The sequence below is a fragment of the Phoenix dactylifera genome, chromosome 8 (assembly GCF_051530095.1).
Source record: "Phoenix dactylifera cultivar Ajwa chromosome 8, Ajwa_hap1_PhDact_Kaust_v1.1, whole genome shotgun sequence".
Classification (NCBI taxonomy): domain Eukaryota; kingdom Viridiplantae; phylum Streptophyta; class Magnoliopsida; order Arecales; family Arecaceae; genus Phoenix; species Phoenix dactylifera.
The window spans coordinates 8157538-8173308 of record NC_143197.1 but is presented as its reverse complement, the minus strand read 5'-3'; the positions used below and the strand labels follow the sequence as shown (position 1 = coordinate 8173308).

At 39.4% G+C, this 15771-nt stretch overlaps 2 protein-coding genes across 2 annotated transcripts; both read right to left on the bottom strand.

Moving 5' to 3' along the window:
* Positions 1 to 1658: 1658 nt before the first annotated feature.
* LOC103720044 (uncharacterized) lies at positions 1659 to 11125 on the bottom strand. Its single transcript, XM_026809585.3, has 6 exons — positions 10798 to 11125; positions 10084 to 10253; positions 9932 to 9990; positions 8035 to 9807; positions 2610 to 2751; positions 1659 to 2526 (listed from the first exon to the last, which is right to left on the bottom strand). Exons 2-6 carry the CDS (start codon positions 10187 to 10189, stop codon positions 1859 to 1861), a joined length of 2748 nt encoding a protein of 915 aa, XP_026665386.3. The 5' UTR covers positions 10190 to 10253; positions 10798 to 11125; the 3' UTR covers positions 1659 to 1858.
* A 3236-nt stretch (positions 11126 to 14361) lies between these two features.
* LOC148702642 (uncharacterized) lies at positions 14362 to 15277 on the bottom strand. The gene has a single exon (XM_088702077.2). It carries the CDS (start codon positions 15193 to 15195, stop codon positions 14626 to 14628), a length of 570 nt encoding a protein of 189 aa, XP_088558203.2. The 5' UTR covers positions 15196 to 15277; the 3' UTR covers positions 14362 to 14625.
* Positions 15278 to 15771: the final 494 nt, after the last annotated feature.

Here is a 15771-nt window from a genome sequence, read left to right as displayed (position 1 = left end):
GAAATTAGTTTTAGATTATAGACAACCCTCAAAATTTTGTTTTTGGACCCAGAATCACTTTTGATCAGTTTAGACACGATCCTGAATATGCACTTAGTGAGTTCCACTCCTCTGCCAGAAAGGATTAAGTGGTAGCCCTCTTAGTTTTGGTCCTCCCTTTTAGGCTGATGACACCTTAATCTTATGTGATGGTGATGCTAATGAGGATTCCATCGACACTTTGAAGCTTATGCTTCTTGGCTTTGAGCTTTCGTCTGGCTTGAGAATTAGCATCTGCAAAAGTTCCCTGTATTACTTGGGTTCCTCTTCAGACAGATTCGAGAGATTCGCCAAATATTTCGTATTGCCCCTTCATCACTCCAAGCTCAGTAAAGAAGATTGGTTTTCTCTGATTGTTCAAGTTGAAGGGCATCTTGCCGGGTGGAAATCCAAATTTCTTTCCTATAGGGCCAGACTAACACTGGTGCATTCAGTTCTCACTGCCTTTCCCACTTATTTTAGGTTCTCTTTTATGCTGCCAGTCTGGGTTGGAAGGAAGATTGGCCCCATCAAAAGAAGTTTTTAATGGAGGGGGAGAGGATCAATGCAGGAAGGCCTCCGTCTAGCTAATTGGAACATTGTTTGCAGATCCAAAAAGGAGGTTGGTCTGAGGATTGAAGACTTATCTTCCTTTAGTGAAGTTCTCATTAGTAAATGGTGGTCGAGAAGATGGAGTTGCTTTGGCACTTCCTTAAAAGGTTGGCTTCTCCCATGTGGAAAGAACTTCTTCTCTAACATTGCTAATAGAGTTAGCAACGGGGCAAGCACTCTTTTCTTGAATGATGCTTTGATTGGAGATAAACCTCTCAAGTTGCTCTTAAGCTCTCAAGCTTGCAGCCAATCCTGATAGTCTGATCAAGGAATATCAAATCTGTCCCTCATCTCCCTGCATCTGGCCCAAGTTCATGTATGATGTATCTAATAACTAAGAATGAAGAGGAGGAACCAGCTGAATTGAGGAGTATTCTGTTGCATATACAGCTTTCAGAGGACAGCGACCTTTTATTTTTTTGGAAATGGAAAGTCTGGAGCTTTCAGCACAAAGAGTTTCTATGACTTCTTCCACAATGATGACCGGTTTTCTCTCTTCTTCTTCCCTATCATCTGGCACAGTTCGATCCCTGATATTATCACAAACACGTACAGATGTTTGCAAAGTGTTCATAAAGTGAATATATTGCGGTATCATACAATTTGGTGCAGTGTTATTCTTTAATTATATCAACTGCAAATAGCACAAAAAAAGAGAACATGCCTTTAATGCAAACTACTACTCTCACCAAAGCAACATTCGTTAAAATTCAAGTACAATTTACAGTAATCATTAGATGCCTTCCACGATACAGAGCCCCAAAAAACGAAGGCTTACAGGACATTATATTATTTAACTAATGGGTGGAGTCGACTTGTGCTTAGAAATGGGTTTTATGTTGTTAAGGAGGACTATTGCCCATCTAGATGAAGGGTTGGCTTGGTTATGGTTCTAGGAATAGGAAAGGTTTCCTGCAGCCCGACTGCAGGAGACAGGCTCTAGTCCGAGCTAAGCACTCAAAAGACGAAGTTGAGACATAACAGACCAGAGATTACCAAAGCAAAAAATGCACAATCAGCAAACTAAGTTTTTGTCCAAACTAAGCATTTACATCTGATCATTATGACGAACCACAAATGTAGCATCTAATACTAACTTTACAATGGACATAATTCAAGGAAGAAAAAGATATGGAACACAAATTGAAAGAGAAGGGGAAAAAATGTAGACATCAACTTACATTAGAGAACAAAGTAGACATACTCCATGCAGACAAAAGCAAACATACTACCCTTTGGTGTATAAATCAGCAACCACTTCATCAACCAAGGAGCTTAGTATCTCTCCCTCGAGCTCTACTCCCGCATCGAATACCTCAATCTCAAAATCCACCCATCTACCCAAGTGAGTACTCATGTCTTTGTCCACAAGCTCATCCACCATAGAGTCTCCCATGCTCTTCCACCTCAAAATCTCCTCATAAAACTCTTCTGCCAGATCCTTACCAATGACTGCCAAACCTCTGCTCCATGCACGATATCCTGCCCGGAAGTAACTGCTACATTTCAATTCCAAGCATTCATTCATGCAATCAAACAAGACCTTCCTCCTCGCCCTACCATATTTGTCATCCCCTTTAAGTATGGACCTACTTCTCTTATTTTCCAACTTATTGAAAAGAAGGGAATCCAAGATCTCACCAGCATCATTTAAACAACATGAGCTTAAATCCTTTGACAACCCTCTGCTGCATAATATCTCCCTCACGTAATCCATATCCTTGCTGTTCACTTTCAATAGACTAGCGCTGCCAATTTCTAATGCATCCAAATCCATAAAGGCATAGGAGGCTGAATCCGTTAACTCCATATCAGCTTCCATTGATGAAATTTTGTTTGAGCAACTCAGGGGAGCAACATTACGAGCTTGGACATAAGATGAACACAGCTTGCTTCCTGGGAATTAGAAAGGTTTTATTCATGAAAACAGCAATTTTCACAGTTTACAGTATTAGACTAATTGCTAGGTAGTGTTTTACCAGCAGTGCTGCCAGAGCTCTCCGGTGAGTTGCAAGTTTGATTCGAAAAGGAGGCATCAAATATGGAAAGAGGACTTGGATGCTGGTGGTCTGATTCCTTCCGGGAAGTGCTGCTGCTGATACAATCCAACTCCTCTGGTATCTGAAACAACATTTGTAGATGGTGACATCGGGAGCTTTCTTCATTAGCATAGAAACTTCCCAAAGTTACAACTTTGAAAATGGAAAGTCTCAACAATTATTTGATTGTGTAAGTCAGAATAAATAAACACAACATCAAAAAGAAAGGTTCATAGGAAATATTAGGTTTGTTTCCTCAAGAAAATTTAAAAATTAATTCTAACACCTGCACACCAGAATAACCACTTAGGCAAGCAATCCCATCATGATAGAACGTGGAAGCAAACTCTTCTAACATGTCAAATCATATTCATGAAATAGAAGACCAGTGCAAACATCAAGCAAGACCAGAGAGAAGGATTGCATTTGAGAGTCGCATGGTTTAGGTGTCTTCGTGGGATTCCATGGGTGGTCAACAAATTGCAATCTAGTCATGCTTGTAAGTAGTTAATTAGAGGATCCATATAACTGACATCTAACGTCTCAAACCAAGTATGCATCTATGTCAAAAATAATATGAATCCAACGAATAGCCATAGAAAATTTCAAAAGCAGCTAATGGCTAGAACTATAATGAGTATGGACTGTCGTAGTGTAAACCAGGCCAAGGAAAAGTCTTGTCATAAAATGCATATGTCAAACTCCAAATCAACCAAGAAAGTGACATCACTTAAATTGGTGAGAGAAAGACACCCAATAAGGACTAGGGAAAATTACTATATTTAAATAAATATGCCCTCTACCATTCCTCTTCAGCATCCCAAACATGCAAATGTCTTAAAACCAAGAGTCATTGTCATACCTAATACAGCATCTAATAGAACTGGTGTTCAAGTGTGCCTAAAAATATCATTTACTTCATCAATAAAAGTATCCATAGAAACCGAGAACATTATTAACACATCAATTTGAAATGACATTAACACTCTCAGCTATGTCGTGCACCAAGAAATTAAATTGGGACTTAGCAAGAGGATAGCCTTTTAGTAATTCATGCCTGAAAATTTTATGGTGAGATCGAGGGAGAACCTCACTTGTATGGTCGCAATAGCCATATGTAACACCCAGCCTATTTGAGAGCTAGGCCTGGTCCACTTGACCGACCCAGATATAAGAATCAACAAAGAAAAAAAAAGAATTTTTTTTAAAAAAAAATGGGACGTACGCCGCACGTGCAAGGAGAAGAGGTAGACTCCCGATGGGAGTTGCCTTCTTCTCCACTCCACGTAGGAGTCCGATTACTATGGAGCTTCAGGAGCTCTAGACTCCCTCTAATCCATCTCTATTTAAGCCAATCTTGGCTTCCCCTTGATCTCCCCGAATTTTAGGCATCCAAATCGGAAAATCGTTGGGTTGATCTTCTTCTTCCCGAATGTCGTTGGCCACTACCATGGCCAAACAATGCCAAAAACCAGGTAACAACCCATCAATCATCTAATTAGTTCTCCTTTCAATTCTCCTTACCTGTTGGATCTTGATTTTCGGCCAGCTAATCATCGGATATTTGCTAGAAAATGGGTGCTTTGTTTTTTCTGTTTTTGGATTTTCTAACTTTATTCTTTCTTTTCAGGCTAACTTTGCTACTGGCGCTCATCGCTAAAGCCTTCATTTGACTTTCCATGCCAGTTTGTGACCATGGCTACAGCCCTAACCACCGAATACCATGGATTACCTAGCTTTAGGGCCGAAGCCTATTTTGGTTGCCTTTTCCGATTGATTTCTTCATTGCCGGCTATTTATTGTCGCCGACCGTAGTTCATAATGGTCGATCATTGGCCCTCCGGCCGGCAGTCACCCTCCCATGACTCTTTTCTTAATTTATTAAGGAGAGAGAGAGAGGCTCTATTCTTTCTTTTTCCTCTCTTTCCTACTCTCTCTCTCTTATTTCTCTCTCTACATGGTTTTTCTCTCAGTCTCTTTAAGGTTTTGTTGGATGCTAGAGAAGGGTCTTTTCTCAATAACTTTGATTGACCCTATAAAGGATGTCCTGACCTCTAACCATCGGGCAGCATGCGAGCCTCCACCCTGGTTCTTGTTAGACACCGTTAGATTTGATCACCTCCAATCTTTTTTGAGCCACCTGTATCCTGGTCCAATCTTGATCTGATGAAATTGCCTTGATCGGACTGACCGGAACATCGGGCACTCTGACTTGGCCAACCTTGTGAGGGCATTAATTCTTAAAATAATCATAGCTAAATGTCTGATAAAAATATAATCTTTGAATATTAGGATTTAAGGGGGATCTTCGGAGTTAATTGGATTTGTCGGTTGATTCTATTTGTAAGGTAAGTAATGTAACTCTTTTTTTAGATTTATCAACAAATATAAGATATTTATGAATCAAATTATTCATGATTTATAAACTTGATGCATGGTGTTTATTATTGAATTAGCCCTTTTCTGGAATATTATATAACTCGTGATTGAATGTGTTGATTTCGATATGGATTAATTAATTTTGATATGGATTATGTCAATTAATTTTGATACCATATGATTTTATGCATTTTTTTTAATTCAAAATATGAAATATGTTTTTGAGAAAGAGTTTCGACTCAAGATAGATTTGGGCTCATAGCCAAATTATATTTCGATACATTCAATGGAGGTTATATCTTGGCACTTCGATACCCTACTAATAGGGATTAAATATTGGCATTTCGATACGTTGTCGTTGTCAGTTATATATTGGCACTTTGACTATTTTTGAGCTCATTATTTGGCCTAGCCACAGAGTATAAATATGGTCATAGTTCATTACTGAAGAGATGAACTTGAAATTTTGAAAGAAATTAGATTTGTTATCAAATTTGATTCACAAGTATGATGTTTTTATATTGCTGCATATCTAGATTCAGTTTGAATTGACATATTTTATATGCTTATTTTCTATAAAATTGTTATTATTGCCTGATTTATCTAGTTAATGCGTTCATTGCTTACTAGGTTATCGAGCTCATTATCTTATCTTTCTTTATAGATTCAGATACTTAGATGCGAACGTAGGTACTGCAATGGGAGTAAGGCTGAAAACGAGATTCGACAAAATTGATATAGTTTAGATTTATTATTTGAGGTTTAATTGATGTAAGAAACTTGAACTTTATTTATCAGTTGGATTCGTTAATTATTGAATTTTAAATTTTACTTAATTCAATTCTTTCCACTATGTTGCTTTATGATATCGTGATGAGATGCCTTGCATGCTTATGAAAAAAGTTTCCTATAAGTATGCGGCAATTGCTGCAAACCCAACTCGCTATTTCGGGTTGGGGGCAAGACACCATATTGGACATAATCTATGTTTAGTGTGATCTATGATAAACCATTGAAGTGAATCATCAGTCTTGAGAATCCAGCTGAGTATGCATTAGACCTTCAACATAGGACATTACTGTCAATCAAATGTTTATTATAGTAATATGCTGAGCCATGAATTTTTTTGTTACTCAAACCTGGAGAGTGTTAGGAGAAAAAATAATACCTAACAAGGGATTCTTTTGGTAATATCTTCAGGAAAAAAGGGTTTTGATCAAACATGAAATCACAGATCCAGGTGTGCGGTGTTCTAGTATTCTCTTATGAACATAGAAAACACAAATATACGATGCATGCACGCATGCACATGCACACATCAAACACACACACAATCCTTGCCCATCTATCACTATTCTTTTGGATGTTTCAGGTCCATGTAAAAAGTTTCTTTTAATATTGCATAAAAGGTTTATTGCAATTAGATTTATGAGACAAAATGCTGTATTAATAACACAAAGGACATTATATGATTATGGCAATGTGAAGAAATGTAATTATAATACATATTCTTTCTTATAAATTGATGCCTCACACATGCCGAACACATCAATGGGCTGCTGGATTTGTTAAAAGTGGTGGTTTAAATTATTGGCCATCTATCACTATTCTTTTGAATGTTTCAGACCATGTAAAAAGTTTCTTCTACTATTGCATAAAAGGTTTATCACAATTAGATTTATGAGACAATGCTATACTAATAACACCAAGGACATTATAAGATTATCCCATGGTGAAGAAATGTAGTTGTAGTACATATTCTTTCTTACAAATTCATGTCTCATTTGGGTTGGTATTGCGTCTACTAATGCTTTCTTGGTGGTGATAACTCTATCAAAGCTTTCTTCTAAAACAAGATGCAAAACCACAGACTCTCAAGAACAAAAGCTTTCTTCTTAAAAGTGAACACAGACACAGGCATAGATATTCAAAGATGAAGATCACGGTATGTAAATGATAACCAGATAAGACAAGCATAGATATTGAAAGTAGTAAAGCTTTTAAGGTTCTCCTCCTTAACGATACTTGCGAAGTTGGATGTCTATGACAATGTGTCAGTTTACTACATAAGTCCAGCTCCTGGGTGCTAGAATTGGGAAGGGGTGCAAGAGCGGATATCAGTGCAGGTGCAAGAAAACAGATGAGTGCTTAGGAAGCAACCACAGATTTGAGTTTCCAGAAAGTTCTCAAAGTGGGCACATCACCCTAGATAGAAATTTCCTGCTACTAAGATACAACTACTTGATAGATAATGCTGAACTTAATTCACAAGCCCAACTACAAAAACTGAATATATATATATATATATATATATATATATATATATATATATATATATATATATATATATATATAAAACATATAAAAGAGTGATTTCTGAGCGTTCAATCTTTGTGTCTTTAACTATTAGTGAATTAGGGATATCAAAACTCTTTGATCAGCTAACCTAGCTCCCATGGTGTGGGTAATGCTATTGAAAAAATTCAATGAAATGTGATGATGTAAATTAAAAGAAAAAAATAAATGATTCTTTCAGCAAGTGTGTAACTTCCAAAGAAAAACTGCGAGGCATAACCTGCCTTGAATTACATAACATAATGCAAGAGCAGGGCCCCTCAAAGAACATGAATAACTGCAGAGGTATCTTGTAAATCTACATCAAATGCATATCTCATCATTGACACATAATAACAAATTACAACTCATAAATTATAAAGCAGACACAAACAAAAGTATCTTATTACTCAGTAATTTCCCATAATAACTCTTGCAGAATTTAATAATTAGTGGACAGAAGTAGATAAAAATACTTATCAAAGGAATTTTATGAAATCCATTTTCCTTACACATGAATCAATCAGTTGAGGTGCACAAGTACATTTGGTAATTAAACGTACAATATTATATGATAACAAAAGAAATTATGTTTAATTTTTTTTTTTAAAAAAAGAAGAAGATTAGCACAGGTATATAAAGCACAACATACCCGCAGCTTATGGCTCATCTCAAACATCTGATTATTAGTTGAAGAACAGTTAGAATCAGATATGCCATCAGCTTTATCATTGCAATGCCTAAGTAAGAACTCCTGATGTTGTGTTGCCTCAGTATTGTAAGCAGACTTTGATTCTTGCAGAAGAGGAGTAGAAGCTGCAAAACTCCCTCCTCTGAGAAAGTTACTGGAAGGTTCCAGCCCAGATGTCAGTTCTCTCAGTTTCTGCTCTAAAAGAAGACTCAAAGCATCACCCGTTATAACATTCAATCCTAGCGACGTTAATCTTTTACTCTTGGCATCTGAAGCATCCTTTTCACTGCAAGAATCAAAACAGTGCCCACTATTTTTATCCTCCTTTTCAACCACCGGAATGGAAGGTTGAGATCCAGGCAATTGTTTGATCAAGGGGGATGTGAATGTAAAGGATACAACATCCATGGCATTTCTATTATCTTCTTCCCACCTAGAATATTCATCAATCACAACATTAGATTGAACAAATTTCACATGTCTGTCCATAGACAAGTTATCTATGCTACCACTTTTCCCTGATTTGAAACGTCCCTCTATCAATCTTTTCTTTCTAGGGAAATCCTTGTTACTTGATGAACCTTCCCTTTCAACATCAGCAGTCACTAAAACTTCCTTCCTGTAACCACTTTTTGTATTTCCAGAGAGCCTATTTACATTCTTGTGCTTTCCAGAAGATGAATCTCCAGAAAGAATTTTCCTCCCCTGCTGACTAGAATTGGATTGCTTTGAAGCCAACTTGCCTTTGGTGGATTGGCAATTTTGTTTCTGATTATTTTGCCGCAGGACCCCTGAAGCATTGGCTGTTGATGGCTTTTTCTGCTGCTTATTCTTTTGATTATACTGTTGGCTCTTAAATGGTTGGTTTAATTTACATTCATCATGCTCTTTCCGGGTTAGTGCATTCCTACCAGATGTAGTTAAGCCTTCCCTTCGCTGGACATTCACCTTGGCTTGGATAGCTAAAGAGATGGACTTACCCTTACCTGTTGCACTAGCTGAATTAATTCCACAAGGATCTGGAGAGGACCTAAATATGACAATATCTTCTGAACCTTTCCAAGCCCTATTCAAGGATTGTCCTCTAGAAAACCTGACGTCAGTTGACTGAACAGTGGTTCTGGATAATTCCAGCAATCTTAAAGTCCTCCGAGAGGCTGCCATGCTCTCTCTTGGATCACGAACCTTCAATGGAATTGAAGATGATCCTAAGGAAGAAACTTTGCCTCTGGTACCGGCTTGAAATCCTGGCTCAAGAATCCTGGCTGCTGCCTCCATTATTTGAGCTGCATTAGTAGCAGAAGCGAACCCTGGATTTTTAATTGGTGACAACAATTTGTTGTGGGCTATTGAGAGAGACTTCGCTAATCTTGGAGGTAATGTCTCCGTTTGAAACTTCTCTATCGGGCTGCTTGGCATTTTTTGAGACCGCAATTCTATTGGCTTCCGAAAATAGCCCTCAGCTCTATGGGCTGCAGGGTTGAATTGATCATTCATGGAGAATTCAGGACTTCTTTTCAGGTTATGGTTATCTCGAAGAGATCGTGAATCAAAACCAGGAGTGGAGTAGGGTTCTAAAGCACCTGATGTTGGCAAAGAGTCCAAACCCATAAGCCTAGCCACAACTCCTGGGGCCCTAATCTCATTTCCTTCTTCCTCAGTCAGTGATGAAGCGCCACTGCAGTCAATTCTTCCTTTCATGCTTGATACTCCAATGACCTCATCCTCACCATTCTGGCAAGATATAACGAATGAATGATATTAGAAAACACTAACCTCCTTTTACACAGCATAAGCAGTTGATTCCAATTACATTGATACAAAACAATAGAACAGATTGAAAGAGCAGGCTACCCACCAACTGGAATCGTGTTGTTGGCAAATTACAATCACTTATCTTTCCCTGTTTTGAGCCCTCTGAAAGGTAAACACATATGGTCAGGGAAAAGAAATTCCTAATAGTAAGAAAAAAAATAGCTGCTTTCAAGCATTGTACTGATATTGATTTACCAGGTGAACTGGTTCCACTTGAAAACAATTTCTTGCGGGACTTCCTGTTCCAATCAAACAGATGAAAGAAACCGCTGCTCTTCGATCTTCCCTTTTCTGCACCCATCCTCACTCCGTGATCTTAAGAACTCTTCAGTGCCACATTTATTATACTCTTAACAAAGGTCCTTCTACATTGACAAAAATAAAGAATTGAAGTACTTAGAAGTTCACCAAAAGGCCGTACTTCTCAAACTACAAAACACATAAACTTAACCAAGCTAACTCGCCCACAAAAACCCTAATACTTCGCTAATTCATCGAATAAAAAGGGTAGATAAAATGGAGCAGGAAGAATGCAGAGAAATAATCGATTCCATAATCGATAATGAAAACAAGAAAGATATAGTGAAATCGGAAATAACAAGAGAAAATCAAATGATATATCCATTAGAACAGATGAACCAGCTTTGTATCTACTTATGAAAGAAACAACACTAAAAACCTCATTTCCATTCACGAAACCGCCTAAACTCACCAAATTACTCCATAAACAATAAACGTCAACAGAAGAAGCAAGAATACAAGCAAAAACAGACTAATTGCTGCACAATGGTCCACCTCCCCCTCTCATTCTCTAAAACCCTAACCCCCTAAACAAAAACAAAAAACTAGGAAAGAAAGCAACCAATTTTATCCACCCCCTAAGATCTCTATATCAACTAGAATACGAACCTCGAAGAAGACCTCGGCAAACGCGGGATCAGACGCCCCGCCAGACCTCGGCGACCTCGCCCATCTTTCCAAAATCGATTCTCAAATTAGGGTTAGGTTTAGGGATTCCGAGCGAGAAGGGCAGAGGAGAGGAAAAGAACAGAACAGAAGACGGCAGGATTGATGGAGTTGCAGGTCGAGACCATTAATGGCGAGAGACGAGAGAAGAGGTGCCACCGTGAGATCGAACATTAAATTTTTATAGGAGCAATAAATTAATTGAAGAAAATGATTAAAAAACGAGGATAAAATGGAAGAGGGGCGAACGAGACTACGAGAGCTCAACGGCTTTTTTGGGGGGGGGGGAGGGAATCCCATTTGAAATTCCAAACGGCACTAATGTTCTCCATACCATCCAACCACGCGCATAAAAGTTCTTCTGCGAGCAATAAATCGGCCGTCCGTGTCGACCATAGAAAGCTATCTCTTCCGTTCGATCTCAACGTGATACATAAAACAAAGTAGTCGCATAAGAACTTCTGTGCGTAGGATTGGAAGAACAATGGAACGGGTACGCGTTTCGCGATTTGGAGCGTTGGAATTTCGGTGGGGCCTACTGGGTGTAGGTTTGCGAGGGAGGACACGTCAGTGCGTGGGAGTGAATGCTGTTTGGCAGCGGACAGGCGGGTGAGAGGCCCACTCGATTTGAAGGCAGGTTTAAGGTGGCCGGTGGGGCCCGATGGGCTCATAAAGCAGTTGGATCTCGGGGCACAGGGCCCACATGTTGGAGTCCGTTGAAAGTCACCTGATGCTCTATTATTGAGCGGTGAATCCACCGTCCGTCCATGATTACCTAAAGACCATTTTAAAATCGACGCTTGAAATGATCCCGGGATTAGAGAAGAAGGGCACAACCGGAGCCAGAACTTTGATCAGAGCCGTCTGATGTACATACTTCATGTCACAACTAAGACGTTTGAATGGGAGCATGTCTAGCCAAGGCGTAACACGCAGAAAAGCGTTGGACACGTGAACCGAACGCGTTGGTTCGCATGTCACAACTAAGACGTTTCCATGTATTCCCATGTTATCTCTGGGGCTCGTTTGGTTCGCAAAAAGTATTTTTCCTTCTATATTTATACAATATTTATGTTTGGTTGACCATCCATTTTTCTAAAAAAGTTGTGTAATTCCTATTATATTCTTAAAAAAAATTAGGTATTTAATGCTTCTTTAGTGCTGAAAGGCTTTTTTTAAAAAAAATAAAAATAGAATAATTTCTGACTCATAGAAAAGTAAATTTCTCATGTTTCTCATGGAAAAGATTTTTTCATAAAATGTGGGAATTATATCCTTATGGAAATACAACTTTTGTATCTCTCTCTTTTGAAAACTCCAATCAAACAAGAGGTATCTTATTACTTTCCTATGGACCACACTTTCTTCTCTTTCTTTTTCGCGGACCAAACGAGCCCTTAGTGTTGTTAGAGTTGGGTGTCTAAACTATAAAGTTCCGGCTTGAAATTAAATTGCGGAGGTTGAGTGATCATGGCCGTTCATGCATTGCATCGTAATAATGATGGTGTACCTTTACCATATACGAGACAATGCCCCTCATGTATAGCACGTCAGCCCATATTATCATGGTCTTTGTACAATACATGAATACTCGTGCTTGTAGTATTGAATCTCTCAAATTCAATGCTAAAATAAAAGGACCCAAACTTATAAATTAGGTTGCTTTAGAAAAATAAAAAATGATGTAAGAGATAGTATAACAAAGTATCACATATGTTAAGCTGCGATCATGCAAATATTTTAAATCTCTTAATGAAGCATCTTTGGAAAATAATAGCAATCGTCAGCGCGAAAATAGCTAAAGAAAGGTTATGGTGAAGCTGAGTTACCTTGTAACAGATGAGTGAAGCAGCAGGTATTTACAAAAATAAAATCCATAATAGCCAAATATTAGGTATATCTTAGTGAAAAACATAACCCATCCAGATCAAAACTAAGATTGGACAATATTTAATCTTAACTCATTTCAATAACATTATACTTAAACCCTACTTAAATAATCCACATCTTTGTGAATATAGTTGTGAAGACCCGTGTGGATGTGTGTTTAGTTTAACATCGGTTATTCGCTAGGTAAATTTGGGTACTTATACAGGATCAAGGAACCCAAATAATATCTTTCAGCTAGCTATTTTGGGTAAAATATTGGATTGTTACAAATGGTATCAGAGCAGACCCGGTCCATCCATAACCTATGTGGATTAGGGGATATTACAGCACGGATCCATTAGGTCTAACCACGGATCAATCGTGTTGCTTATGATTAGATTTGAATAGATTTGAATCCTTAGTCTGATAAAAACATCAGCGCTTAAACGGTGGAGTATGTGAGGATCCAAGCGGGAGTTTGTTTAGTCCAGTATTAATTATTTGCTGGATAAATCTTGGGTACTTATATAGGATCAAGAAATCCAAATAATATCTTTCATGTAGCTATTTTGGATGAGGTCCTGAGTTATTACAATAGTGATCTAGAAGGATCGCCAGATCATTCTGGCTATTTCTATAGGTCTGGAACAGAATAATTTGGGAACAAGATTTACTATACTAATTACGTACTTAAGCTTTCTGGAGCCATAACTTCATCATATTAAGGGGCGCTTTTCTTTGAAATTGGATAATTTTTTTGGACAAATATTGCATCCATCCCTAAAAGACACAAAGAGCTGTTTAGGAGAATAAAATGATATTTAAACCTCCAAATAGATAAATCAAATTAGCAGTTTTCTTTGAGATAAGACTGTGATAAAGTACAGCTTGTAATCCAAGAGAAATTTGGTGGGGTGCTCAAGACAAAAATTGATAGAACTCAAGATCTAACTCTGGAAGAATTTTATTCTCACCGCAGTGTTGTAGGGTCGTTTGGGAGCCTCTGGCAGTGATGGGGGCCAAATCGGGTGCGGAGTGCTGCCTCTAGCGCCCGCAAATCGGATCCATACAAGAGCGGATTCCTCAATCTTTGTGGATCAATGGGGACGCCGAGTAGGGCTGCAAGGCCATGAGGAGAGGAGGGAGATGATGACGAGTAGAGCCATGAGGTCACAGAGTTGATGGCAGTAGTGGGCACTGCAAGGGCCAACAAAGGAGCAGAGATCGTCGGAGAGATTTGGCAGCGAGGGTATCAGCGAGGATGGAGACGCCAGCACCGTAGTAGCGAAGGGCATGGAAGCGGAGGAGGAAGATGAGAGTAAGGAGGACAGACTTGGCAGCGAGAGGGTGGAGGGAGGGGGCCGAAGGAGAGGGGTAGGGTTAGGGTTTTGAGGAACAGCAGGCGAGGGAAGGTGGGATTGAGGGGAAGTGACGAAGGAAAGAGAGCGAGGGAAAGGACGAAGAGGGTGATGGAAACCAGAGCACAGCGTTTGTCTTTCCAGCTATCAGCCTGACTTGTAACTTCTGTATATGCCAACCCCATCTTGTTCTTTCTTTACCAAATTTATAATGCATTACTCCCCTCCAAGGCTCACTCAAGCATGCATATTCTCCCCACTGAAAACAGTCGCAAACATTTTTATCGAAGAAAAAAAAGCCAATCCAAACATCCATAATTTCATGTCATGCTTAGTTCAATTGGAAACAAATGGGACCAGATGACACCTCAAGAAAACTCGAATTATTTATAAACTCACAAACACATCAAAAGCTCACCCGTGAAAGCTCTCAATATTTACACCACCGCTGCAATAAAAGAATTGAAAGTATGAGGAGCAAACAGAGATGTAAGAAAACATAGCGACTCAAATCTTCACATCGATTTCTTTGAATAGAAACCCATCAACTCATGCCTCTACGAAGCATCTCATTATATTGAAGCAACGAGAACTGGCGTTGTAGCTTCATCTCCTCATAGAACTTAGCTATGAACTCCTCCGCCTTCGAATCAATTCCTAGTTCTTCCTCCACCTCGATCACTTCCCCACAATTGCTTCCCTTATCATCATCACTATCGACATCACCATCTTCACCACCTTCACAACTGTCCATAGAACACTCTTTTTTCGATTCTTTATCGAAGAATTCATTCTTTTTCTCACACTCGAAGAAGATATAGTCATCGTCATTATCGAAGTCGACCGCAGGAGTTATGCAGGGCAAGCGGGGGAGCCGCATGGATGGGGTCTTGAAATGGAAGGCAGGGGTTTCTTGGAAGGAGAGTTCGCGCTTGCCATGGTGAAACCTATCGGGGTGGCCGCCACCAGGCTTAAGGCTCTTAAGGTAGCCATGAACGAGGCGGAGGTCGAGCACTAAGACCCGTTTGAAGGCACCACCCTTCCGAACCCATTGGAGGGCCAAGCGCAACCGGGTCCATGCCCGGCCGACCATTGCCACTTTCTTCTTGCCCATCTACTTGTCTCTATTAGTGCCAGTAGCAGCAGCAGAATAGAGATAGCAGTGATGATAGAAGGGAAGGATACTTTTGGGCTTGGAAGGAGAGGTTTGCTGGGGGTGGAGAGGGGTGAGCGGTGGGTTTTATAAGGGTGGATGGGTGACGCGGTAGCTTAGAAACAAGGAGAACGGGGGTGGGGTGTGCTTAGGAGCATGAACGCAACTGAGTGGAAAGTGTGGACAGGAGCGGCGGAATTGGATGTTTTCGTGGGCTCAGACACGGTTTGCTATTAACGCGGGGGGTTTGGTTTTCCAAAAGTACCCTGTAGATGCGAGCGAAAGCTATGAGATCTTTTTGACTTGCCAAATATTTTGAGCAAGATTAACTTCCAGGTAATTGCATGGTTGTTACGTCAAGTCGAACGTTTCTTCCAGGAAGGTGGCCTCCAAGACTATGGAATAAGGGAGTCTATACCAGGGAAATCTGGATTCTTTATTGAACAACATACTGATAAACTTGCAATAAGGTTGACCGGCTAGTAAAGTCTATTCATGTTCGTAGTTGATATCTACATTCAAGTCCATTGTCCATGG

Coding starts and splice junctions, on each gene's coding strand:
- LOC148702642 (XM_088702077.2), bottom strand. CDS start 15,195: ATGGGCAAGAAGAAAGTGGCAATGGTCGGCCGGGCATGGACCCGGTTG.
- LOC103720044 (XM_026809585.3), bottom strand. CDS start 10,189: ATGGGTGCAGAAAAGGGAAGATCGAAGAGCAGCGGTTTCTTTCATCTG. Junction 2,752..8,034: donor AGATGAGCCATAAGCTGCGG/GTATGTTGTGCT, acceptor ATGTTGTTTCAG/ATACCAGAGGAGTTGGATTG. Junction 2,527..2,609: donor GAGCTCTGGCAGCACTGCTG/GTAAAACACTAC, acceptor TCTAATTCCCAG/GAAGCAAGCTGTGTTCATCT.